General features: G+C 26.6%; 1 protein-coding gene across 5 annotated transcripts in view; it reads right to left on the minus strand.

Moving 5' to 3' along the window:
• Positions 1-9,683: 9,683 nt before the first annotated feature.
• The window catches only part of LOC107453443 (ras guanyl-releasing protein 3), a 58,561-nt gene continuing 41,630 nt past the window's right edge, over positions 9,684-26,614 (minus strand). For all 5 annotated transcript variants that reach the window (XM_071178391.1, XM_043046836.2, XM_071178392.1 and 2 more), the window contains 11 exons: positions 26,072-26,245; positions 24,754-24,968; positions 23,265-23,442; positions 23,105-23,182; positions 21,915-22,022; positions 19,247-19,362; positions 16,331-16,469; positions 15,717-15,753; positions 14,920-15,021; positions 12,948-13,160; positions 9,684-10,948 (listed from right to left, as the gene is read on the minus strand). In XM_071178391.1, coding sequence (XP_071034492.1) covers positions 10,809-10,948; positions 12,948-13,160; positions 14,920-15,021; positions 15,717-15,753; positions 16,331-16,469; positions 19,247-19,362; positions 21,915-22,022; positions 23,105-23,182; positions 23,265-23,442; positions 24,754-24,968; positions 26,072-26,245 — 1,500 coding nt within the window. In that variant the 3' untranslated portion in view covers positions 9,684-10,808. The remainder of the gene's footprint in view (positions 10,949-12,947; positions 13,161-14,919; positions 15,022-15,716; positions 15,754-16,330; positions 16,470-19,246; positions 19,363-21,914; positions 22,023-23,104; positions 23,183-23,264; positions 23,443-24,753; positions 24,969-26,071; positions 26,246-26,614) is intronic.

Below are 26,614 nucleotides of genomic sequence, written 5' to 3' on the forward strand. Positions count from 1 at the left end.
CTTGAAGTATGTGAACAGTGGTTAAATGAAACGTTACCAAATTTACTTCAAGGATACAGTTAAAATGATGTTTTCAATATTGATGAAATGGGTTTATTTTTTAAATGTCTTCCAAATAAGACTATGATGTTTAAGGATGAAAACTGCTCAGGGGGTAAAATGAGCAAGGAACGTTTGACTGTCCTAGTTGGAGGAAATGCGTCTGGGACAGAGAAATTGCCCTTACTTGTTATCGGAAAATACCGAAATCCCCCGATGTTTCAAGAATGTAAAAACGTATCCTTTGGATTACAAGTCTAACAAAAAGTTTTGGATGACATCAGTTTTATTTGAAGACTATGTAAGAAAATTGGATCGGAAATTCTTCGCTAAAAAAAGAAAAGTGATACTCTTTATGGATAAATGCACAGCGCATAGTGATCTACCTAATTTGAAAGCAGTAAACTTGCAAGCTACCGCCAAACACAACAGCAAAGTTGCAGCCGATGGACCAGGGTATCACAAAGTGCTTCAAACAGTCTTATCGTAAATGGCTTGCCAGAAAAAAGATCTTAAATATTTTAAGCATTTAGAAGATTTGTGATTAATAAGTATTAATTAAATAATCCGACAATATTTTGACCAAAACCGAAACTAACGGTAAGTCGAACTTCCGATATGTCGAAGTTTTTCGTCAGTCCTATCAGATTCGAGTTATCGCGAATTCACTGTAATTATAAAATATATCAAGTTTGATAATTTGAACGGCCTTAACCTTCATGTTTTCGCTTGATTTCGAAATTAATTAGTCAATATCACTTATAGTGGTGAAATATAGTTATAGTGGTATCACTTATTCGGTGAAAATAGGGGCTACCGATTGCAACTCAATTTCAAAAATATATCTTTTTGTTTTTGTAACTAAAAATATTATTATACTCGTCACCATTGATAATATACTAAATTTTTTCAAAGCCACAAAATAGTTATTAAAGATCAGATGTATGTCGCGTTCGAAATATTGTACCATAAAATAGGTCGCCAGACAAATTCTTTTTACTAGTAAGAAAAAAAACAATGTCAAACTTCGCATATTGACAGAAAAAAAAACATCGAAACAATAGTTTGCCTTAAATAATTTGATACTTAACTTTTTTTTTAATGATACGCCCTCTAACACTACACAAAACTAATAATTTTTAACAAAATAACAGAGAATGACGTCTTTACAGAAACTATAAAATTTAAGAATTCCTTTTAAGGACTTATATGACAGTGTGTCTTAACCCTAAACGGATCATTGCACTGTCATATAAGCGGCATGTCATTTTTACTTACTAGGTCCACCGCTGCGTATATAGGGGGGAAAAATCAAGTTATTGTTTTAAATGCTGTCATGCATACAATAATTAAATTATAATTGTATAATTAATATCATAACTATACTTGGTTAATGAATTCTATCCCGGACCATTAAAAGTTTTTTTTTTTTTTAAAAAAAAAACGGCAATTTATCGTTTGCAAAATTTTATATTATTTTTTAGAAAGCAATGGTTTTCAATGGTTTATCTTTTTACCTCTAAGAATATAAATTTCTAAAATTTATTGGTATTTGAAGCAATAAGCAAACAAAAAAAAATTTGTTTGTTTTTTGCCTACTATTTTAAATTACTGCTTACCATAATCTGAATTTAAATGAGGAATCAGTAGCTGGTAAAAATTGGACATGGCTATGTTATGATGTAAGCAACTTTCATGATTTTACCATAGTTTCCTTTTTGTGTTTATTACACGAAATTTATGAACCGATTAAAATTAATGCTCAGATTTCATAATAGAAAATTATTTTTACATATTACCTCAGTTTCAGTGATGTTGCCATAATTCCCATGGAGAAAAATTCCCTACATATTTGCTCACGTGCTTTAAAAGATTAAGTAGAGGGGGAAAAAATTTCTCAAAATTAGCTATTACAATTTTAAACAACTACATCAACTGATAATGTGAAATGCTACATGATATGTCATTCAGAAGCAAAATTTTAAATTTAGTAACCGATTCTGAAATTGGACTATTTATACGATCGTTTACTACAAAAAATAAGTTTATGCTACATATTTGCTCAACATTAAGATTTACAAAACTAAGTATAGAAGGATTTATTTTATTTATTAATTTTGTTTTCAAAATTAGCTTTTAAGACTAACAACCATTCATTGAGAAGCAAAATTTTAAATTTAGAAACCGCATCTTAAACTGAGCCATTCACTGAAAAAGAAACGAATTTTTTTCAATTTAAGCTATTATGTTTTACCAAACACGAAAAAGCATGAAACTCAAATATCCTCTAACGTAAAGATCCCCTCAAGATAACATCAAAACCCACTGCTTCTTTGTAAACATCTCCTACTTGTTCCCAAGAATTAAGCTCTTAAATTACAGATTTTCAAAACTTTATAAGACACTAGATGTTTTAAAAATAAGTACAACAAATAACTAGAAAAGAGTGAAGTGATAAATAAGTACAATACGAATGTTTAGCTTTATTTACAAATATAAACAATACACTTCTATGTAATAAGTTAGACAATTCATGAAAAGGGTACAAGTCTCTGAAAATGCTTTCTCAAAAGGTTTTCTTCAAAGTTTTTTTTTTTCTAAAATATCTGGTTTCACGCATAAAAGCTCAACTTTTTTTTTTCATTCACAGTACGATTTTTTCACAAATCAACTTGAACAAGTGAATTCACAATAAACAGCATCATTGAGAAACAGTAATTCTAACAAGACAGAATAAAGTTTTAACAGTTTGCTAAGAATGCTGGATAGAAAAAAGAACATTTGTAATATCCATAAAGGCTCAGGCAAGTATAGGTATGGCAATTTAATTTTTCCCTCTCACATTCTTTGTACACAGCCCCATGGTCCCTGATATGAACTTATTGTGCATTATGTCGGAGTTAAGATATAATGAACTAGTTAATGTTTAATTATTACCAAAGTAGTGTCAGAGTAAGGTAATGAAATTTGGTTTAAAAAAATTGCACTCTAAAAAAACTTTTTATTATATTGATCGTAAAAGACCTCATAGATTTTACATACCTTATTTCTTATTGCAAGAATCATTTTGAAAGAGGCTAAACTATACAAGGTGTCCAATAAAGGATAGGGTATACTTTGTATTATGCAGACTAAAGCAAATAATAATAAATTAATAACAAACAAACAAAATAAAGCACAAATGAAAGTACATAAATGAACATACTATGTTTCAGCTGTATAAACAAGAACTTTCCTCAGTGTCTAACATGTTCTTTTATAATAACATTATGTCTACAACACTGTGGATGGTTCTTGATCATAGAACTGAAACTATAGTATGTCCATTCACTGTGTTTTTTTCTTTTTTCTTTTTTGCTTTAGTATACAAGGTGTTCTGTAATTATAAGAAAAAGCGAACACTTTTCATCCCATTAGAAACATAAACTGATTTTGAATCATTTTATTCACTCCGTTTCTATCAGCTACTATCCAATATTACTATTCGTTCTCCCTTACCAACAATGGTTGGTCAGTTTTTAATTTTTTCCCCTCATTAAAATATTAATTAGTGCATTTTTAATCTAATGTGCATTTTCTATGCGTGTTCTAATAAATATCTAATATGAATGACCTCAGTAAATGACTAACGAGGTACTAGAAATCTCACTAATGAAAATTATTATTTTTTCTGCATAGATACTAATACCACATTAGTTGGACCAGTTATCAGAACCAATCCTAGCATTTTAATATTTTTATAAAGCTGTGATTTGTCCAAGTTCTGAAAAATTTAAGAAATTCAAAGCTATGTTGGTAAAAGAAGGCCTAAGTAAAACTCAGAAATAAGCTATGGGTAAAAATTTACCTGAAGTAGAGTTTAACTAAAGACTTTATGCCAAGTAAAAAGTTAGGTCTTATATTTGATATGTTGTTGGTTTGTTTTTAATAACCAATGAAATTGAAATTAAAATTTGTAATAAAAATATTGTATATAACTTTTTCTTAGATCAAATTATAACTAACTAAAAACTTATAAGAGCATGCAGTGCTTTTGAACATGTTTTCATAAAATAGAAAAATCTAGTAAAAAAGTACTGTAAAATATAATGAGAAAACATGTCAGACTATTACTCGCTTCAATGCTTATTAAGAAGGGATAAAAATTTATTCATTTAAGTAATACAATACATGAAGCTTCAATCATAGAATTTTTCATAATTCTAATTATAATGATTCCAAAATTATTTCTTTAAAATAAAACTAACTTTTACAGTAAGTGTAACAATTTAATACAGAACCGTTCATTTGTACATTATATCACTACAATGCAGTTTTTATTTATAAAATATCGATATAAATTGAATTCAATGTAGCAATTTAATGCTATACTGTTGGCCGTTAATGACTTCACATACTCTAGGTATAAATTTATCAAATGAAGTTTAAAATTAAGTCTGGCAGATTAAAGGAAAAACGACTACTTTGGGATCATGGAACTCTTGTTTAAGGTATTAAAACCCCTTAACTATCAATAAGAAATCTGAGGTTAATATCCTAACTTTTCAAAAAACTAGGTTCCAATTTTTCTGATGCTAATTTTCACAGATACGAGTTTCAATTAAGTCCCTTTTACATCTAGCATTTAGTTTCTAAGGCTAAAATTTTGCAAAAATTAGTTTACCAACTCTCGGCACACGTGTACAAGTTTTTATCAATATTGAAATGGATGAGGTAAGATTGAAAGGCATACATACTAGAACATACATTAAATACTATTATACCCAATATGAATACTTTCCAACATAGTATTATGATATTAAAAAAAATTTTTTAATTATTTTATCACCGGGATTAAATAGCCAATTCATATTAAATGAATTTTACATGGTTCATCTGGAATTTCTCATCGAAGTGAAAAATAAAAATTCTTGCAGCAATTTTTTCAGAAAATTGTGAATCAAATTTAATGCACTTTTTTATATTCAATAAAGATAAAAACTTCATGAAAGGATTTGATTTTATCATTATTTTTTATTAATTTTAAAATTTTGTGTAGAGAAAAAGCAAATCCGTGCATCATTTCCCCCCTCCCCTAAAATACAGAAAACTGCATAAAACTCCTTTCATAACTTTCAGAGATAATTGATGAATGCTTTAAATTGTTTTTCCAAGGTAAAAAATTGCCAAATTGTTTAAATACATATAATATTTAATTCATCTACAATGAATGCATAGCTTCAATTGGTTTGATCAGTAAATGCTGTTTCGTAAAAGTTGGTACAAAATTCTAACAAATTCTACAAAATTACAAACATCTTAATGTGAAAAAGATAGCATGCAAGAAAACTACATATCTATTCATTAGCATATTAAAAGAAATTGCAGATGATAATCCATGTTTGTTTTGCATCCATTGCCATTTCTTAAAAATAAAAAGCAGTTTAACTGAGAAACCACAAAAAAAATTTAAAGAGAAATCTGGCAACTTAAACTAAATTAAAGAAATAAAAATATTATAATAGTAAACTTTTAAAGAAGGAATAAACAGTCTTAGAAAATAGTCATGGATATTTTATAACAACAGATAATGAGATTTCTAATTGGGAGCAGAATTACTTAGCCGTAGTGATTTCAGAAATCAGTTTAAGCAATTTTGATAATAATATTGAAATGAAATTCATATTATACAAATTGCATTTTTCATATGATAACACAACTTATATATAGCATTAAAATTAACAGCCCAAGTTCAAAAAATTTTTCAAATTTTATTACCAAAGTTATCCTCATGTTGACTCTACAGAATCACATAGATAAAGATGCAATAGGAATTATGGAATTATTACAGGAACAATTGGAAAATCATTAGCTTGACTATAATTTTCAAAAGTGCCCCATATTCTTTCAGTTGAAATAAAATTCATTAAAAATGACAGAAAACCCAGAGTAATAGACATCTTGCTTTTTGATTTCAGATGTAAACTTATCTATTTCACAGTTTCCTAAAATTTAAAAAAACTTCCTAAAACCAACGAGTTTATTGTAAGACTATCTAGAATTCTTGGTCAATTCAACTAGGCTTGAATTGCCTTCATTTCAAAACCTATCAACTACTCCAAAACTCAGACATTTTGAAGTGACAAAGTAACCTCGACCATTTAAAAGTAATAAAAACAAGTCTGGCTATTTTGGCAAAAGATGCAATTCAAAACTTTTATTATCACCTGTTAAGGCGACACAGAATGTTAATATACAAATGAAATAAGACTTTGCTTGATGATGACAAGTAATTTATTTCAACGAGGAAATTATAATGTTTATGCATTTAAACATAAGTGATGAAATATGACATTTCACCATTTATTATCCCCTCCCCCACCACACACATACCAATGGCGTACAACTTTTTACTTTTCAGGAGATTAAAGAATTACCTAATTAAATGTAAAATACTATGTCAGATGTAAATTGCTACATTTGCATTTAAAGAAAAAATTCAAAATTGTAAATAAAATAAAAAAATTTGGGAAAGTTACTTGTAAGAAACGAAACAGGTTTTTGAGTACCACTGCAGCTTGTTATGCAAGAATATGTAGCATTCTTTAATCATTTATTAGAAAAGGTTTATTATTTACCATTTCTATAAAGTAATGCAAGTCTGATATGCGTAAAAAATTAAGCATGTAAATATCAAGCCATAACTTAAAATAATTCTAAGATAGTATTCAACTACCCTATTATTATGGAAGAATATTATATTAAAGCCTAAAATTTTAAAGTTTCTTTCACTCCAAGTAAAGTTTAATAATTTCATCTAAAAGTATGCTCATCTAAATTCTGAGACACTGAATATTCAAAACTAGAAATTTTTGCAGATTTTTGTAAAATTTTGTGACAAATTATTTAAAAATAACTAAAGAAAAATTAAAGATCTAAATATATGGTTTACTCATTCTTCTTAGAAAACCAGAAAAATTTTTCACTCCAAATTTAAAAACTAATAGCGGAATCCCTCAACAGTGGGGCTACTAGCTGAAAAACACTATAGAACATTGTTCTTAAGATAATCATCATTTGAGGTAACAATATGAAGTGTTAAATATTTCAATTGGAATGTCTTGGAAAAAAAAATTTTTTTAGTTTAAGTAAGTGATTTTGAAACCTGTTGAGTTAAACTGGTTTCCAAAAACCTATACAGATAACCGTAGTACATTTTTATATCCTTTCAATTTTGCTTTAAATTGATCTTGCAAATCAAGCACTTTTGATACATCTCAGTAGGTTTATAATATAATTTTTACAATTTTTTTGTAAATTTCAAGAATATTTTAAAACAGATTCTACCTCTTAAGATTATTTTTACTGAAGTAACATATAAATATAAACAACATCACAATGCATTGGCGCTTATTTATCACAAGCTTAACCAAAATACTTATGCTTAGGTACATGAAAAGAAGGAATCACATAAATACCTCCTCCAGCAAGTTTTTAATCAAATTATTCCGTGTTTAAAATACTACAATGCTTAGTTGAACTTAAAACCATCAAGTAATGCAATTGCAATGTACTTTTAAAATACATATGCTGATAATTACATTATAATTAAATCATATTACGTGTAGATTAATAGCAAAAATTTAAAGGCAAGAACACCCTGTTTACACTTCTAAATTTCAATTTACATTCAAAATTTTAAAATTCAAGTGGAAGCCCAAATCACAGTGTTTATTTTGACCATGACAATTTTTTACATATTTAGATTTTTTATAACAAAATAAAGTTTTCTAGCAGTGCATAATTCATTTCAGTGTTTTCACTAACATTTTGATTTGTTTAATTTTTATGAACTGAAAAAAAAGATTGTAAAAAAATTACAGTAACAAATGTCTATAGAGTAGATAATTATAGGTATATTTCTCTTATTAAAGTGTAACATAATACAAGTAGCTCAATGCAAAAAAAAAACTTATTGACTGCTTTATGAACAAGATGAGGGAAATTAAAAAGAACATAAAACACGTTACAAAGTACATAACTATTTCTATTACAGAAATAGGCTATTGATAAAAGTATATGTGAAAACTGAAATTAATTAAGAATTTTATATTATAATATATATAAAAGACTTTAAAATTTAAAAAAAATCTCTTAGTCCAGCATGTCAAGAAAATTTCCAGTTTGTATATTTTTGAAGCAAATGAAGTTTTTAATCCAGTATTTATAAAGGTATGAATTTTTCTGAATATTGGAGATAACTTTTCTCTAAAGAAATCTCTTGAAATAGCTGAATTTTCAAAATTTTAAGATAAAAATTTCATAATATATTGTTCAAATAATGTTATTTTGTGTTTTACAAAAACAATTTGAACAAAATAATTCTTTCATTAATTAAAGAGACATTTAAAAGAAAACATAATTTTTTGTCTTAAAAAAACAGCAGGTTTTGCATTTGGCTACCCATATTAGATATGAATTTGGAGTCACACTTGGAGGACCAAGATTGATATTGTCAAGCCTAGGCAGACCCAAAGTCATCCAAAAGTCATATTTTACAGAAAATATGTTAAACATATACTTTTTGTATTATGTTCATATATTCAAAGAAAAGTCAAACATTAAAAGTTAAATGAGAGAAAAAAAACTTCAGATTTATAATAATAACATAATAATTTTTTGCAGTTTTACAGAGTTTTGGAATATTTTTCTTTAATTCTAAGTTTAATTAAATTTTTATAAGGCATGAGACCTTTAAAATAGAAAATATGAATAACAAATTATATGCTAAAAATTTAGTTATTCATGCAAAAGTTTAATTAAATCCTATTTTTCTACAAAAGCTGCATCAATATTTTACAGCAATTTTTCTGCCTTGATGCTTTATTACAAGTTTAGCTTCATTACATCTTTAAATGCAAACTTTCTGCATTAAAAATATACCAGAAAATACTATGAGGTAATTTAATTTATTTCCTTTATTAAGAACTAGTATAAATTCACTTATAGAGTTTTAAAAATTCAAACACTAATTGAAGTGTTAAAATATCTAATTCATTTATGTCTATAATTGCAATTCAGTACTTCGATGCTTCGATTTTCAGTTACCTACATTCATTCGTCTAAATTCATGTATATTTACTGACTAGAATCTAAAAATACAAACGTTAAAAATTCTTTATACATATCCAAATTCCTCATCTCTTTTTGCCATGTAAAAAATTAACTTTCAGTTTAGTACCATATATGTTTATAAATAACTTATTGAAGAGCAAAGGAAGAAAAAAAAGTAAGATTAAAATATCCAAAATATTTTTTTATGTTAGAATATGTTAATACTAGTGGTCCCTTAATTAACAGGAATTCTATTAAAAGAAAGACAGTAAGCATATAACTAGTAAGAATCTGTTACAAAATTCACCATTTTGGATAATATACCTAACATTATAACTAACACTATGTGATAAGATATTAAAAAAATTTAATGTTAATAATTCACTGCAAATCCTTCACAAACATTTTGAATAATTGATATTAAATCAAATTAGAAATAAAGAGACAAGTTAATACTATCAAACAGGGCTTGCTTTCATACATTAAGATGTGTTTCATAATAAATAATAGTTTAATTATAATATTTAATTTTAAAATATAATATCCCATTTTATAGTTCAGTTTAATTTTATTTCAAAAATAAGGAACAAAAAATTTATAATTATACATTATTTGTCTTAATAATAGATAAGACAATTGATATACCCTTAAAAAAATCTTAGAAAGTATTTCAGAGAAGCATACAAAATTGAAGGCAATACAGTTTAAATAAGCTAAAATATATTTCTGAAGGATTTGGGGTAATATCCTTCTTTAAAAAGTGACATTTTCTCTCTTCACTCTTATTTAAAAGGTGAAATTTTGACATTACAATATTTTTATTATTATTGCTATTAGACGGTATAACATATTAGAAAAAGAACGAAAAAAAGTTTCATTTTAGAAACGAGACACCGCTTTTGATAACAAAACAATTTTGTGAGGTAGATGAGATTTTTATGTAGTGGCAGTTCTTAGATTATTATTCAGCTGGTTAAGATGTCTCGCCCTAAGCCTATTTCCTTGTTTAGAGCAAATATTGTAAATACTTTGTAAATTATTATAATTACTATTAAGTGCGTGTTATTATTTAAATTAGGGCTTACTCATTTTGTCACAATGGGAACATTTTAAGTTTCTGAACTCTCTAACTATAACAGTACAAATAACACAAACATATCTTATTGCGTAATGAAAATCATGGTGTTTTACACGAAAAGTGCTCTCCTAAACAATTTGAAAATTTCACTCATTATATAAACTCAAGTCCTACATCAATATACCCCTTGTTTATTTTAGAGCTTATTCAAATGCAAAAAGCTATCAGAAAATCAAATAAAGTGGGTGCTTTTGTGATCACCAAATTAACATGTATAAAATCTTAATTTAAATGAGCTTTTGCGTTTCTGTGCATATACACACTATTTCAGAAATCAAGCCCTGTAACATAAAACACAATAGAGACACAGACACAATGACTAGTATACATAAAATCGGTTAAAATTCCATCGAAGACAATCATCTTGAGAAGGGACGAAACCTTATAAAAAGTTCTTTAAAAATTACTATCTTACATCTTTGAATATGGAAGATCTGGAATGAGATTCGATTTGTAAGAACTCCCTTCCAAAAGGTTCAAAAAGAGTCTCACCAAAAAGAAAGACTAGAATATGTCACTTGCATTAAATATTGAACTTTTAGAGAGTGTGTTGTTTGGAGGGCAATGATCGTTTTTGTGCAGATTTGTCTGGTAGAGGAGGGGGAGTCTGGGGTAGCATGAACTCTTGTTTGCAGCCACAACTGTGTAACGATGTTACTTTAGGAGATGAGGGAGTTTCTAAAAAATGAAAAAACAATCGTCAAAATATTGGCAAGTTTGAACGAGTGATCAGAAAATATTCTTCAACAATTATTAAGGACTTTTGTCTTTTTTATAAACACCCAATCATTTAAGGATGTGACAGTAGGCTCCAACTGCTTTCTGTTAATAACTATGTTATTAACATATTTCATATCCATATTCTTAAATTTATATATATATAATTTAAGGCTGCTCTACGAAGGCTGTCATCATGGGCAATAATGCCATTTAATAAATAATATGCAATTTTTACAACTTTTGTGGGATTATAACAGCTATTTTTTGACGATTTGAATAAGTTTTGACTATCTTTAATCTGTGTTCTCTACGCTGATTATGAAATTGCACAAGAAGTCAGATAAACAGTTTTGAGAAAAGAAAAGGCTTTGCTATCAAGTTTTTCAAGTTATAAAATATTCTCTTGTAAAAATATTGTATCTTGAATAAAATATTCAAAACTTGTGCTCCTGGATAAATGCAAAAATTAAGATAATAGAGAAGATTTGTACAACTTTTGTCTATGTGAATATACACTTGCCAAATAAGTAAATTTTAAAAAAAAATTCATTATTTTTGAAATATTTAAGCCACTTCTCTGTTTTATTATCCAGACAATCACTAAGATGATATTTATAATTCAAAATTAAAGCCGTTCAACAAGTTTAGTGGCTTTTTATTTCCTTCAATGAAAGAACTTTAAACAATGCCTTAAAATTTAGAAGATTAAAATTACCATAGCTGTCTTAGGAATAAAAAATTAGGAACACTATATGGGACAAAATTATACACACCAATTACGAGAGTAAGACAAAAATATAACTATTAAATAATAGCATTTACGAAATATCATTAAATACCTTTCATGTAAATTAGTAAAACAAAACTATAAACACCATCTTTTGTGGGAGGTTTATAATATAACATTTTATAATTAGGAATACCGGTATAATAGTTTAAAAAAAACAACCTTTACCAATCAATATATAATTCTTCTTCTCCAAATTATAAGATACAGGTTAATAATAATCTGCATCATAAAAAAATATTTCTGATGCAAGCTCTTTTGTAGTGTTTAAATACTACAATACACTTTTTAAAAAACAATAATAGTAGTTTAAGATTTAATTTACTGAAAAGATCAACAGCAGCTATTAGAACAGTGTTTTCCAATAAAAAGCTGCTAAAAATTACTTCCACACAACGATCACAGGAAGCACACTTGCAGCGATCAGAACACGGGATTGGTTTAAAAGCAAATATACTGAAATTTTACGAAAATGAAACTATCGGATTTTCGGATTTAATTTAAAAATTAGGAAGGAATCCGAAAAATTCTGAACAGTTGGCAGCTATGCATTATAGTTTTTACATAGTTAATTTGCAGTTATATGTACTTAATATTTTAAGGAAGTAAGAAGTTTCTGTGGAAATAAGTAGTTTCCATTTATAAACTTTAGTGTTTGAGTTTATTTTTTCAGATTCGTTTCCAGGAAGGAAGTGAAGGGAATTCAAGAAACAAGCATTCAATCAATGTGACGTACGAAATCGTTATCTATAAAAGAACGAACAATTTCTTTTTTCATGCCGGTGGAGAGGGATGAGCCGCCAACTCATCTTTTGAGTCTTTGGCCGATTGTATGATGATCCGACATATATATTTGTATATTCAATTAGAATTTTAGATTTAAGTTAACCATTGAAAGTAATAATAAATGTGTTCCAGTTTATTTGTGTACGTCATGATTTTTAGCCAACTCTGCTTTGTGAGTTAAATCCACAGTTTCATGGTTTGAAATAGCAAAGTATAGCACATGCTTCTTGTAGAAGTCATTGATCTACAATGATGTTTAAAACATCATCTGAAGACTGACATTTATTTTTGCACCAAAATTCTGTATTAATATAATAATTATGTTAAAATAGTGTTGTTGATCTACTGAATGTAATGTGAAATTTAATAAAGTGGTATACTAACTTAAAGTAGGACTCTTGGGAGCATCTTTTGCGTCAAAGGAATTTTTTGCACTGGTGGCAAAAGCTTCATCAACTAGCACAAATCCATTATCACAAGAACAGGAATCACCTTCAGCACTTGTCCTAGGACTGAAACTTGAATCACTATCAGATTGACTGCTTTTTAATTGACGTCGCCAAGGCCGTTGCATTCTGGGCTTCATTTTTGGTCCATCTACAATGATTACAAATTTTAATTTAAATAGGCATTTCAAAAGCATTTGAATAAACTATAAAACACTTGGCAAAAACAATAATCTAATAGAAACATTTTTTTTAAATGAAGACTAACTTTAGAATGATGCAACACTTAATTAAGATTGAACGTTTGCAAATTTAGCGAAACTGATAATATTTAGGAAAAAAGTATAAATAGATCTAGAAAAATAACATAAAATTAATAAATGAGATAACCAAACTAAATCCTAAATATAGGTTCTTTTTTCCAATAATCCAATTTTACTTAAGTGAATGATTTAGAGTATTTCAGAAAATAAATTTCACTATAGCTAATTTTTATAAAAATAATAAATAGAATAATTTTAGAGAAAATATTTGAATAAGCAATTGCTATAAAGATTTTTCTTTCAACTTTATTGCATACAAAGCAAAGTAAGAGTTTAAAAAAAGTAACTAACAAACCTACAATGATTCTTAGAAATTACAAATAGCATGATAGTCCAAATGTTTTTCTACTTTTCTCAATAAGTAGATACATTTTAAATCCAAACAGACATAGCCAATTTTGAATTAACTCTCTTTTTAAATTCAAATCCAGTATGTATGCAGAATTAAAAAATTCCTACGCAGAGGCATTGATATGTAAAAAATTAAAAATTCATACACAGAGGGATTGATGTGTATGAATTTAAAAATTAATACACAGATATATTAATGTGTAAAAAGATATGCAAAAACACTTTTTTAGAGCAAAAACTTATAGTTAATGATGTCAGATAACTAATAACTAAAAAGATTTTAAATATGCATTAGATTCAAACAAATATTTTTTTTTGTTAAAAAAATAGTGTGAACAGATGATTCAATTGTTTTTAACAATGTGTTTTTAATATTTTTTATAAGCATGAAACAAGCTGATAAATAGGTAACATTCCCTTCCATGTATGCCAATTAATTACAATATACAGTCTACACTCTTTAGTACAAACTCCTATTCATAGACGCAATGTAAATTTAATACCTATTTAAACGTTCAAGCTAAATCATTCATTCCAATATAATTAGTCCTTTTTTCTCAAACCACAAAAACCACTTTTAAAGTTAAAGTCAACCAATTTCAAAACAAAATGCTCCCATTGATAAATAGTCATTTGATGTTGTGAGAGTTAAAAGTAAATAAGTAACAACACACAATAAATGTATATAGTCTTGATATCGTTTTTCAATAAAGGAAATATGACAATCTCCTAGATTCTTTTCAATGATTTACTCAATGTGTCGCAAGCCCTCATGGTAAGCCAAAAACTGTCAACAGATGGGGCTGTAAGCGCAGCAGAAATATTAACTTTTTGTTTTCAAAAACCAAAAAGTAGATGTAATGTAACTCGAGAAGCAGCTCGCCGCTAGTAACTTGCTGAATCCTTTCATCACTTTTATAATTATCATGAATCATCCCATTTAATGTAAATTCATCATCTTTAATGTATATTCTCATCTTTGTCATATTGTAGTTAAAATCAATAAAGGTTTTATTGATATTCTAAAAAGACTGTCCATATAAGGTAAATGGAAAATTTCCATTATAATCCATCCATTAATGGAAAATTTCCATTCCTCTACTCATACAGAAAAAACAAGAATTCATTCTAGATTGAACACAATGCATAAAACAAAAATAGTTTGCTTGCTGCTACTAAAAAACTCATTGTTTTAGTAACCACATTGATAATATTAAAAATATAATTATAACTCACCAGCAGTAGCAAAAGAGTTAGATCGAGAAGTTGTAGCAGAAGTTCTTCTGCACACCATGACCACTAATTCTCTACAATGCTTATGTGCATTAATTCCACAATCTATAATTAATACATATATGATTGCACAAACTTAGAAATATTTAAAGTTAAACAAAACATATTAAAAATTAAACTAAAATGAAAAAAAAATTTCAAAACATACTCTACATACAAAAGCAAAACATTTACAAACTTAGCAGACATTAGCATTAAATATTTTTAATAGGGTATGGTATTATTAATATTAAATTGATGAAATAAAGAGATGAAGAAAAAACTTTAAATGACACAAGTGTCTTCTTCTAAATATTGGGATTGTTCAATTGAACTGAATTTGATCCTCAACAGTTCTTAAATCCCTTTTATACTATTTTATGCATATATTTCGAAAAGTAATTCTCGACACATTATCAAAAAAAGCGAAAAATTTGAAGTTCATAAAAAAATAATCAAAGGCATGCTAAAAGACAATCTCTGAGCATAACTTTTTTTTTCAAAAAAAGTTAACTAAAGAAAGTGATTAATTGGTAAACAACTTCAAAGATTTTTCCCATAATTTAAACTGAAAATTATGGAAAAATGAATGCTTAAATGCGGTCAAATAAATGCATGCTTAAAGCATGCATTTAAAAAAAAAATTACTTAAAAAACTCATTAGTATACACCGCCCCCCTTGAAAAAAATAGAAAGATGTAAAAAATTTACCAGCTGAGAATAAAATAGTAATTTAGTTAAGATAATGAATAAAAACTTACCACGACACTTATAGCCTTGTTTTATCAGACCCCACAGCTAAAAAAAATATTTAAAATCATTAAAATAAATAGGATATAATTTTCAGTTTACAAAAGAAGTAAAAAAAAAGTTATGTAATAAATAAGTGTGATGACAATAATTGGTGTACTGAAAAAGAAAAAAATTAGCTTTAATTCATGCCAAAAAAAAATTTCCCGAATAATGTGGAAACTTATAAAATCCAATAATTTGAATTAGAAAATCATACCATTTTTTGAAGATCACATGAATATAAAACAGATATATAAAAAAGAAAGGATTTGTAAAAATGGAAAAGAAACTTGAGCAATTTATGAAAGAAACAAAATTTATGTTTACAAGATTATTGCTATTGACAAAATTTATGTAACAACTTATTCACTCAAAGAATGCAAACAAGAAATGCAAAAGATAGTATATGTAAATTAATATGTATTGCAGTGTATCAAATTTTTTACAAGGAAGCTTAATAAAAATAAAATTAGGATTTTTACTCAATTTCTGAAAATTTTTCAAAAAATAGCTCTATGTAAAATATGTAAATAAGATGTTAAATTTCTAAGCGAAGCTAGCAATACAGTTGAAATATGCTTACCAATCCAGCACAATGAGCACAAAATGTTGGTTTAAAATAAGTTGTTTCATTAAAATCATGTTGAAAAGCAACTCTAATGGCTTTTGAATTTGATGAGGTAAAATAATCCTTCAGTTCAGTTCTGCTAATCATACCATCTCTAAAAGTAAAATCAATAGAAAATTCAAAACAAGCTCAATTTCAAACTGCTATCAATACAATTCAAAAAATATGTTCCAAACAAAGGCAGCATTGTGTAGTTACTTTAATACAAAAATTGAACATATTTCTTAAGCATAGTTGTAAAATATTGATTCTAAACAAATCAGCAAAAAATATAATTATTAATTTAAAGCAATTTTTTTAAATATTTTAAAACTTAAACAGATTATCTAAATGAATGTTATAATATGTAATTAGATTGTTAAAAAATTAAAATAAGTAAAACATATTTTTCAAAAAATGAATGGATATAAAGTAAATAAAATATTTTATTCTTCAACTTATAAGCAAACAAATACTTTTAAATAAATAAAAAAATCACTTAATTTTTATTAATTTTTATATAAGTAGACATTCCTACAATAAATACTTTCAGAAATAAAAAAAGAATTTTAAAATAGTTTTTAAAAAATAATAGTAGAAAACACAACACAATGGATTAAGAAAAAAAAGACTAAGTAAGATAGCATTGTAACTATGGTGGCAATTATATTTGAGATTGAAAAACTTGAACAATTAAAGCTATTAAGTGCATATTCATTCTTACAAAATAAAAAAATTTATTAACAGTTTGAAAACTGGAACGTCTTTTACATCTTGTTCATCTTAAATATTATTTAAATCTACTTTTTTATAACTTTTTTACTTTTGTTATACATAATATTGCAGATTATAATTCAGTTTGTTTAGTTTCAATTTGCAAAATAAAGAAAAAGAATTCATTCTATATAACTTGTGGCAGGTAAATTCTGTCACAGTTTTCCAATAAGGAAAAAAAATTAAATTTGTATCAAAGTCTAAAAAATAACAAATTGTATTAAGGGAGATTTTTGCAACTTGAGACACTTTTCTCATTTTGAGTCTTATCTTTAAAAGCTAGTCAGATTTACAATCTAAAAACAACTTTTAAAAATACAAAAATAAAAATTTTTCAATGATAAAAAATATATATCTTAGGAACTGTCCCAAAACACATGTCTTTATCTAAGTTTCATAAGTATGTTTTATCTAAGGACGGCAACAAGGTGTTGTATCTTGGGTTAGTTTTATTTTAAAAAATTTTATGCCAACAAACATTTTTAAATGCACTAAATTAAGAAAATACAGTTTGCAAATAAACTACACATGAAATTGAAGTTCTTAGTTCAAATTTAATATACAAACTCAATGCAGAATCGTTATGAATGGGGTATACATGCAGTGCCGGATTACTCATTAGGCCAGACTAGGCCATGGCCTGGGGCCCCAATGATTAGGGGCCCTCCTAAAGTGGATTTTTTGAAAATAAATTTCAAAAAATTAAGAAAAACAATGATTTTTTTAAAAAAAAAATCAATTGCAAATATATATGTTATGATTATAAAATGTTATGATTATTTTTTAGTTCTAATTTAACAAAATAAAGTAAAATTTAATTTATTATTATTTTAAATATGCTTTCTTAAATGAAAAGATATATAAATACTTTTATATTTGAATAAATAAAAAATATACGAGAGAAAAAATTAAATCTAAGGGCCCCAAAAATTTGAGTGGCCTAGGGCCCCGCATACACTTAATCCGGCTCTGTATACATGAGCAGGCAGGATACATAATTTCGTATAGAATTTATTACTACAAGAATGGTAAATATTAACCCCACATTCTCTTAAAGTTATATTCCGAATTCAATAACGCAAGTAGAATTCTTAGGAGTGGAATAAAGAGACCAAAAACTTTTTATAAATGTTTTTAAAATATTAGTAACTTTATTAAAAAAAATTTAAACTAAGAAATTTGATTTGGTATTGAGACTAAAAAAACTTTTTTATAAAAAAAATTTACTTATTGAACTAAATTACATGAATCAGTTGAATGTCACAGAAAAAGTTCACAACTCAAAATTCATAATATGTGGCATGACATATGAATTATAGTAAATAATTAAAGTAAATACCAAATATAAACTGAAAAAAAAAAATTAAAATATTATATTAAACTAAAATATATTTACAGAATATAACAATACTTGTATTTTAAAAATTGCAGTAGATTAGAACAAATTCCCTTGTGGCAAAAAGTACCAGAACTAAACAATTAAAATAAATATTCATAGACAGTATTATATTGGAACATGCTCCAATGTACAATCACTATAGGGTTTAAGAGAAATTAAAATCTTGACAAATATAAATATTTTCTTATAACTATAACATTTTGAGCAAATTTTATTTTATAACCAATTGAAATTGATTTGAATAGTATCATAACTCTTTATTCAGGAAATAAAATATGCATGAAAAAAATATTTACTTTCACTCCCTAAAAATTAACTCAATTCTTTGGATGCTAACTTTTGCTATGATGTCATCCATTGATTAAGGTCAATTTTTAGAAATTAAAGTTACCATTAGGTTATAAAAAAACTGTCTATGTCCTAAGTTACAACACTTTTCCCTACCCAAGATAAATTTTTTGATGGTTTTTCCATGATGAACCAACATGAACAAGATGGTTACCATCATAAGCATCCATCAAAAACCATCTTGCTTCATAAGACTTAGTCATAATGATACACTATCATCCCATATTAGGAATTTGAACAATTTTATATTGGACCAATATGAACAAAACCAGCATGGGTATGCTTAATCATTTTCCCATTTCTAACTTCTTATTTTAAAATAATGAACTATAATTACACGAACATAAAACAAAAGATTTGAAAGCACTTACTTTTCAGAATCAATTATTGAGAAAGGATCTATGTAAGGAAAGTTTATATATACAGCTTCATATTCTTCTGGAGAAAGAAAACCATCTCCATCTAAATCATAAGTTTTCATTATCACCTAAAAATTTAAGATTTTCATTATATTAGATCAGAAAAAAATATATTACTATACATATTAATGAATTTGTGCCATGAAATATATGAGCTATTCACTATACAAAGTTATTTAATACTGAAATTGAAACAAAAAGCAGAAAATATAATGTAAACTATATTGTTTAAAATTTCCTTCATAATATAAACTTTTGATTAAAAGAACTGCCTTTTAGAGGTGTCAACTATCATTATTTAGAAATTTATAAATATAAAAAACAAAGACTGAAACAAATGTTATGAAACCTAAATTTAAGAAACTCAAAAAATTGGAGTTAATCAAGATATATATGGACAGGGTGCGTAGCCAAATCTTTGAATCAAAAATAAGCACTTTTTAAAAACTTTTCAAGCACTTTACAAAAATTTTCAAGCACTCAAAAAATTCATATTCAATCAGTGATATCATTGAAAAACAAAAACTTTTTATGAACAGTTTTAGCTTTAAAAAAAACCAAAAAGAAACAGACGTAAATCGAAACAATCATTACTTTCCCACATCATCGAGTAAATTCAAGTTGACCCTGAACTCAGAACAAAAGTACCCGTACCCCCTACGTCAAAAAAGTGTTAGAAGTAAAATAAAATAAACAATAATAAAATTAAAATAAATTAAAAAGAAAAACATTTCATAAAAATCTGATATTCTCCATCCGAATTGGAGCACTCGGGTTTCGGTTTCAAGTGTGCATGCATGCGCAAGTCATAACGTGGGTACGACATGAAGCCCGCGTGAATGATTACGTAGCAAACACTCAATTTTTCGTGAAATGCATGGATGGGATCCACCAGATATCACTGAAGGGAGAAAAAAAATTATTCGTGAAAAAAAGCACTTTTTAAAAACGCTAGCTGAAAAAAGCACCTTTAAAAGCTTTTAAACGAAATCTCCCAAAAAGCACCTTTAAGTACTTTTTACAAACGCTATGCACCCTGATGGAGTTAAAAACTAACTAAGCACTTCATAGTATCAAATGTCTTAGACCCCAAAACACTTGAACTTATTATTTGGGCAAAACAATTATACAGTGAAACCTCCAGAAAAGATCACCTTTGTGTAGCAACCTCCTCTATTTACGACCACTTTTGGGGGCACAGAATTTTTTCCATAGATTTAGTATTGAAGAAAACCTTTAACCTTTAGGAAAGATCATCAAAACCTCTCCTAGAGACCGGAAAAAGCTCTGCTCAAAATGCGGAAAAGGTCAAATATAGAAACATGAAAAAATATCAAAACAAAAAATATTAACAAAACAAATAAGTAGATTCAAATGTATTTAAAATATTTGTGAGTGATTCTTATTTAAAAAAGCTCTAATGTTGCAGTCAGAGTACATTAAAAACAATGCTATCAATGATTTATTTTTAGAGTTGAAATTTAAATTAGAAAAAGAAAGTTATTTTAGAAAAAGCTAAGCATCTCAAGCAAGCAATCCACTTCTCCCTTTATGAAGCTAACTAATTTTTATAAAATAAAATAAAATGCAAACTTAAACAAAAAACATAATTGTTACATAATAAAATAATTCCATCATTTATAATTGGTAAATTTGTTTTTACGCATAATTAGGGGTCATTTTTATTGATTCTAAGAGACCAAAAACTTTTTAAATGTTTTTAAAATATTAGTAATTTTATTAAAACTTATTTAAACTAAGACATTTTATTTGGTGTTGAGACTAAAAAAAAACTGTTTTAAAAAAAGAAATTACTTGTAGAAATAAATTACATGCATTAGAGTTGAATGTCACAGAAAAAATTCACAGCTCAAAATTCTTTATATGTGGTATAACATATAAATTATAGTAAGTAAAGAAAATACCATATATAAACTAAAATAAAATAATTAAACTATTATATTAAACTAAAATAAATTTACAGAATATAACAATACTTGTATTTTAAAAGTTACAACAGATTAGAACAAATTCTCTTGCAGCAAAAAGTACCTAAACTGTTAAAAAAAATATGCATAGACAATATCATATTGGAACTCTTATTTAGAAAGCTCTTGGGTCATTTTTATTGATTCTAAGTTTTATTCATCGAACCAGTTTTCATAAGGCCAACATAAGTGGCACTTTTGCACAAGGAAAATGACAGAGAGTAAGATTAAAATTGCTTGCTTATTTTTTCTTCGAAAAATCACATACCTCCAATATTTAGAGGTCAATAAAGGTGACTCCTAAGAAAGACAAACCTCCATTAATGATCATTTTACTATGGAACAGAGAGTGGTCACTCTCGAGAAGTTTAAATGTATTTCAGAATAATTACATGAGACTAAAACAAGTTTTTTTTACAGCAATATAGCAAAGTTTATATTTAGTTTTCTTCATGATATTATCATGATTCAATTGTGTAAGTGTGTATATAATATATGCAGCAATATTTATCTGCAATAATAGTTATTAATATTAATATTTATTATATTTTAAATTTTGCAAATCTTACAGATTCAGAATAACAGTTCAGAAATCAATAATTTTGCTATGTGGAATACAAAATTATACTTACATCTACAATTGAAAGGTAAAATTTTTCTACAGTTTCTGAATCAGCTGGACCACCTATACCAGAGGCCCAGTCAGAAAAAGCTGTTAGCTTTGTTGGAGAAGATTGAGGCTAGAATAAAAATTGATAATGAGGCAATTGACTTTGTATTAAACGTAGAGGCTTAGGTTTTTTCAAATTTTATAATAAAAATATATAAATTGAAAAACATAGCAATTGAACAATATAAACACTAATAAACAATAATCATAAGTGAATTAATTTATATTGCTTACTACAAAACAGTATAATTAGTGGAAATATTTGGAAAATATAATGAAGTTTTTTTTCAGCTGTTGTACTACAAACAAAGCTATTTAAAATATAAAAGATATAAGTTTCTTCACATGCAAAAAGGTGAAGTGAGATATGCATATTTGTGACTCTCTGGTATGTTTCTTTCCAATTTATATGCAATTTAATTTTACCCATGGGCACAATAAGATTTCTTTAAAAGACTATGTGCCAAAACAAAAAGAGTATTTCATATTTTTATGATGTAAATATTTTTTAAAAAGAGTTTAAAATATTGACGTCCATTTAGTTAAATATATTAAATTGGATTTGCTTTTGGATCAATAGATTAAGCAACTTCATATGATGAAAAAACTTTTAATACCTTATAAAAGTCAAATTTTTCAAAACATTTTTAAATTTTAAAATAACCATTAGTATGAACTTTTACATGAGATTTTTAAAACTTTAATAACAATAAGGCTTCAAAGTGAATGACGTGATTACCTTTATTCATAAAATTTTCAGAATAGTATAGGGGTAAGGAGATCTTTCAGTTGAGGTACTTTAGCGCACAAAGCCATACTCTGCAGTGCATGGAGTTAACACTGTTTGTAACACCATATAGCAGTTTAGACAGTTTTAATAACATATCTGCTACTTATAATAAAGCAAAAGATTTTTAAAAGTTATTAATTTTTTCTCTCAAGTCTTAGTTATTAGCACATAGACACAAACGGATTTAATTGGTCCACTCTAAATTATTTAGACAAAAGTGTCACCTTAGTCTGTCAAAGTAAGAAAACAATGATATAGAATCTGAATGCAACTGTAAAAATGAGGTTAATGGTGATCTATTAACAAGTTTGGCACATCTTAATATTTAATCAAAAAAATGTAAGAAAATATAATCAACTTACAGATGAACAATTTCTGGGCTCTTTAGTCAAAGATAACTCATAAAGTTCATCTTCGGTGTAAGGGGTGTCAAGCGACAACTGCAAATAAGGTTAAACAGCTTTAGTTACACATTTACTTCTTTTTATTTAAAATTACTAAAAGAGAATTTTGCTCACATACCCGTAAAGTGTTGACCAAGTCAGAATTCACAGCAAGATTGGGTACTGAGTTCTGGAGTTCCCAGAGCTCTTGGAATATTAATGATAACTGTGCAATTTTACGAAAATTAATGAGGCCATTTTCAATGGTATCAGGGAGTGCAACATGCAAGGATATTAAATCTTTCATATGAACACCACTAAATAAAACAGGAAACAAAAACATTAAAAATTTTAATTTATCGACATATTTTTCACAGCAATGATACAGTAAGTTTATAACTTTTTTAAAATGCAACAAATATATTCAGTCAAGCCCTCCCCCCCCCTATCTAAAAACCTATATGAAGAGCAAGAAGAAGAACGGTTTACATCTATTTCTCCTAGAAATGATGACTGGATTGCCTTCTGTTGCATTTAGAGGATTGCTAAAATTTGAAAAATTAATAACATGGAAAATAGTTTCTCTACAAGAGTTATTACACAGTAAAGAAGGGCTGTGCTGAGGAAAAACGATTCCTGTACGAGCATAAATAAGAAGAACAAGGAAGAGTTTAATGAAGAAGACTAGTAAGAAGCATTAATTGGGGAGGTATTTTGAGGAAAAGACTGTTCTTGCTCAACTTTATTTTAAAATTTTATTTTATTTTTCAATATCAAAAAAAGTTAATTTTGTTTTGAAGATTTTAGAGGATGTTATAAAACATTTGTAACATCCAAATGTATTTTTATTTCCACGATTTCAACAGGATACTTGCTCTTAATAAATCTCAAATCTTGCAATTACTTTTTCTTTTTTTTTTCAAATCAGCTACTGTGGACATAAGCAGTTTTTCCTTCTTTGATCTTCATATATCTACTCCAAAATTTAGTAATACAATTTTCCAATAATAATTTTTTATTTTGCCAAGCAAAAAATTTCAAAAATGAAATAAAAACTTAAAAAGCACATTTATCTAAAGGCTTAATTAAAAAGAAAAACTATAAAATTCAGTTCCACTAAATATTGAGTTGTGTTTGAATATATATATTTAAAGTTGACCAGTTAAAATTCAAACAAATTTATCAATAAATTGGCAGGATTAAAGGCGTACCTTTAAAGTATTATTGAAAATGCCGTAGCCATTTTCTTTCTTTATCTTAAAATTTTTGAATTTTATTTATCTTAAAAACATAATTTATTCAAATAAACAAAGTTTAAAATACTCAAAGCATAACAAAAAACATTTCAATTTCATTTTTTACAAGTTTCATTCAAAAGTCTACTTCCAACTTCAGTTTTAGTCTGCAAGCATACGAAAAAACATTAACATCATTTCTAAAAATCAAAGATCAAGAATTTCAGTGACTTTGAAAAACAACTTAACTAAAATTCAAGTATAGATAATAAAAAAAATCAAAATTTTTGCTAAAATTGCCAATTTTCCCAAGGATTTGAAATTGCCAAATTGCTTAGTCAAAAATATCAAATTTTTTGTATATTTTACTTGAAAAGGATAATAATTCCTTACAGGATAGGTATTTTGAATCCCTTTGCTTCCATCAAAGCTTTCCTATAGCTGCTGAAGTTAGATGCAGAAGCTAACAGCTCACCAAGTTCTGAGAGGGTTTTCTTTGTTTCAGCTGGTACGCATGCCATCGTATTTGTTAATCTAGCTAAAGCACTGTGACTCAAGCCCCCAACAACTGACATTAGAGAGTTAAAGTTATTTTGTTGTAACAGTTTCTGAAAATAGAGACACAAATAAATTTCAGCAATAAAACAATCAGACATGAGTTTATGCAATAGTAAAAACCTTTCAAAATAAAATTGCAGTTTAAAATTAACATGTAAGTTGGAAGGAAATTATAATTAAATAAGGTTTTAAGGTAAAAACCAATGACTTTAGGTAGAATTTAAATATTTAAACAAATAAATCTAGTTTATTTGCAGCCAAAAAAAAAAGATAAACTACAAAAATTTTGTAAATTAAATTAACAAATATGATTTTAAATTCAACTGATCAAATCCGCAAAGTTAAAACAAGTGGAATTGTCCAGAAAAAATTTGTAAAAAAAAAATCATGCATTTAAAATTAAAATGAAATTGAAATTATTTTTAATTAATACTTAAATATTTCATGCAACAAAATAAAAAGAAATAAATCTGAATTGGGATATGAAATTTTCCAAAGTAACTTAATGCACACGAACTTTCATTAAAACTTCTAATTTAATTATGTGTAAAAACTTCTTAGCAGACCCTTATAAAAAAAAAATTACGGAACAGATAAATATAAAAGCTTAACATAAATAATCAGAAATATTGCTTTTAAATAGACATTTTTATTTATTTATTATCTATTTAGCTTATCAGATTTTTTTGATAAGTCTTTTTTTTTTATTTTATTAAATATTCAGATAAACTATAAGTTAATAGGTTTACTTTAAAATAGATAGAAAAAAGTTTTTTGAAAAAAAAATTTCCTTATGATAGTAATAATGTTTGTAACAAACATGTATACATTTATAAAAGTTTGCATCACTTGAATCAAAATCAATTGATAAATTTAATAAGTATGCTTCATTAAAAATTGCAAACTTTTTTTGATGTGACTAGCAGGAATCGCAAAAAATATGAATATTTTCATTTAAAAGTTTGCAATTTTTCTGAACAATTTGATAATAAACTCCATTAGCACTATGAATGATAATTCAGAAATCAAAAAATGCTATTTTTAATTGATCAAACTAAAATAGAGTACACTTGAAATAAAAAATACTAATTTGTATTTTATCTCAGATTTAAATTCAGCTTCGATAAAAAGCTTTTACATTTATTGCTCTTACCTGAGCAACTTGCACAAACTTAACAATAACATCAGCTCTTTGCTGTGGGAATGACTTGCTTAAGACCATCCACTGAATCCACTGTGAAAGACCATTAAATAGAGATATAGATCGTTCAAGTTTAGGATTATCCTGGGGGGTTCCACATTCAGCATAAGCTTTGAAATCTGAAAACTAATTCAATAGAAAATAAACAATTTTAACTTGTGTAAATGAAAAGATATTAATCAAGTTTTAAATTTAGAACATAGAAATAATATTAAACTATTAAAAAATGAACACTTGAAATAACTAAAAAAAAAAATTTATTTAAATAAAAAATTTTCTTTTAATCAATTGATTACAAAATAAATGTTTAATGTTTATTCATGATAAACAAAAATGTTTATTCTAAAAACCTGCAAAAAAAAAATTACATTTAAGCGATCGTTTTTTTAAACTAAAACATAGGAGACAGCAAAGTCTGTGGATGCATTCTCTATCATGAAAATTACTATTCTAATTTCACAAAACTTAAAAACTATCACGGAACAACAATACTTG

This window comes from Parasteatoda tepidariorum, chromosome 3, assembly GCF_043381705.1.
Source record: "Parasteatoda tepidariorum isolate YZ-2023 chromosome 3, CAS_Ptep_4.0, whole genome shotgun sequence".
NCBI classification, from domain to species: domain Eukaryota; kingdom Metazoa; phylum Arthropoda; class Arachnida; order Araneae; family Theridiidae; genus Parasteatoda; species Parasteatoda tepidariorum.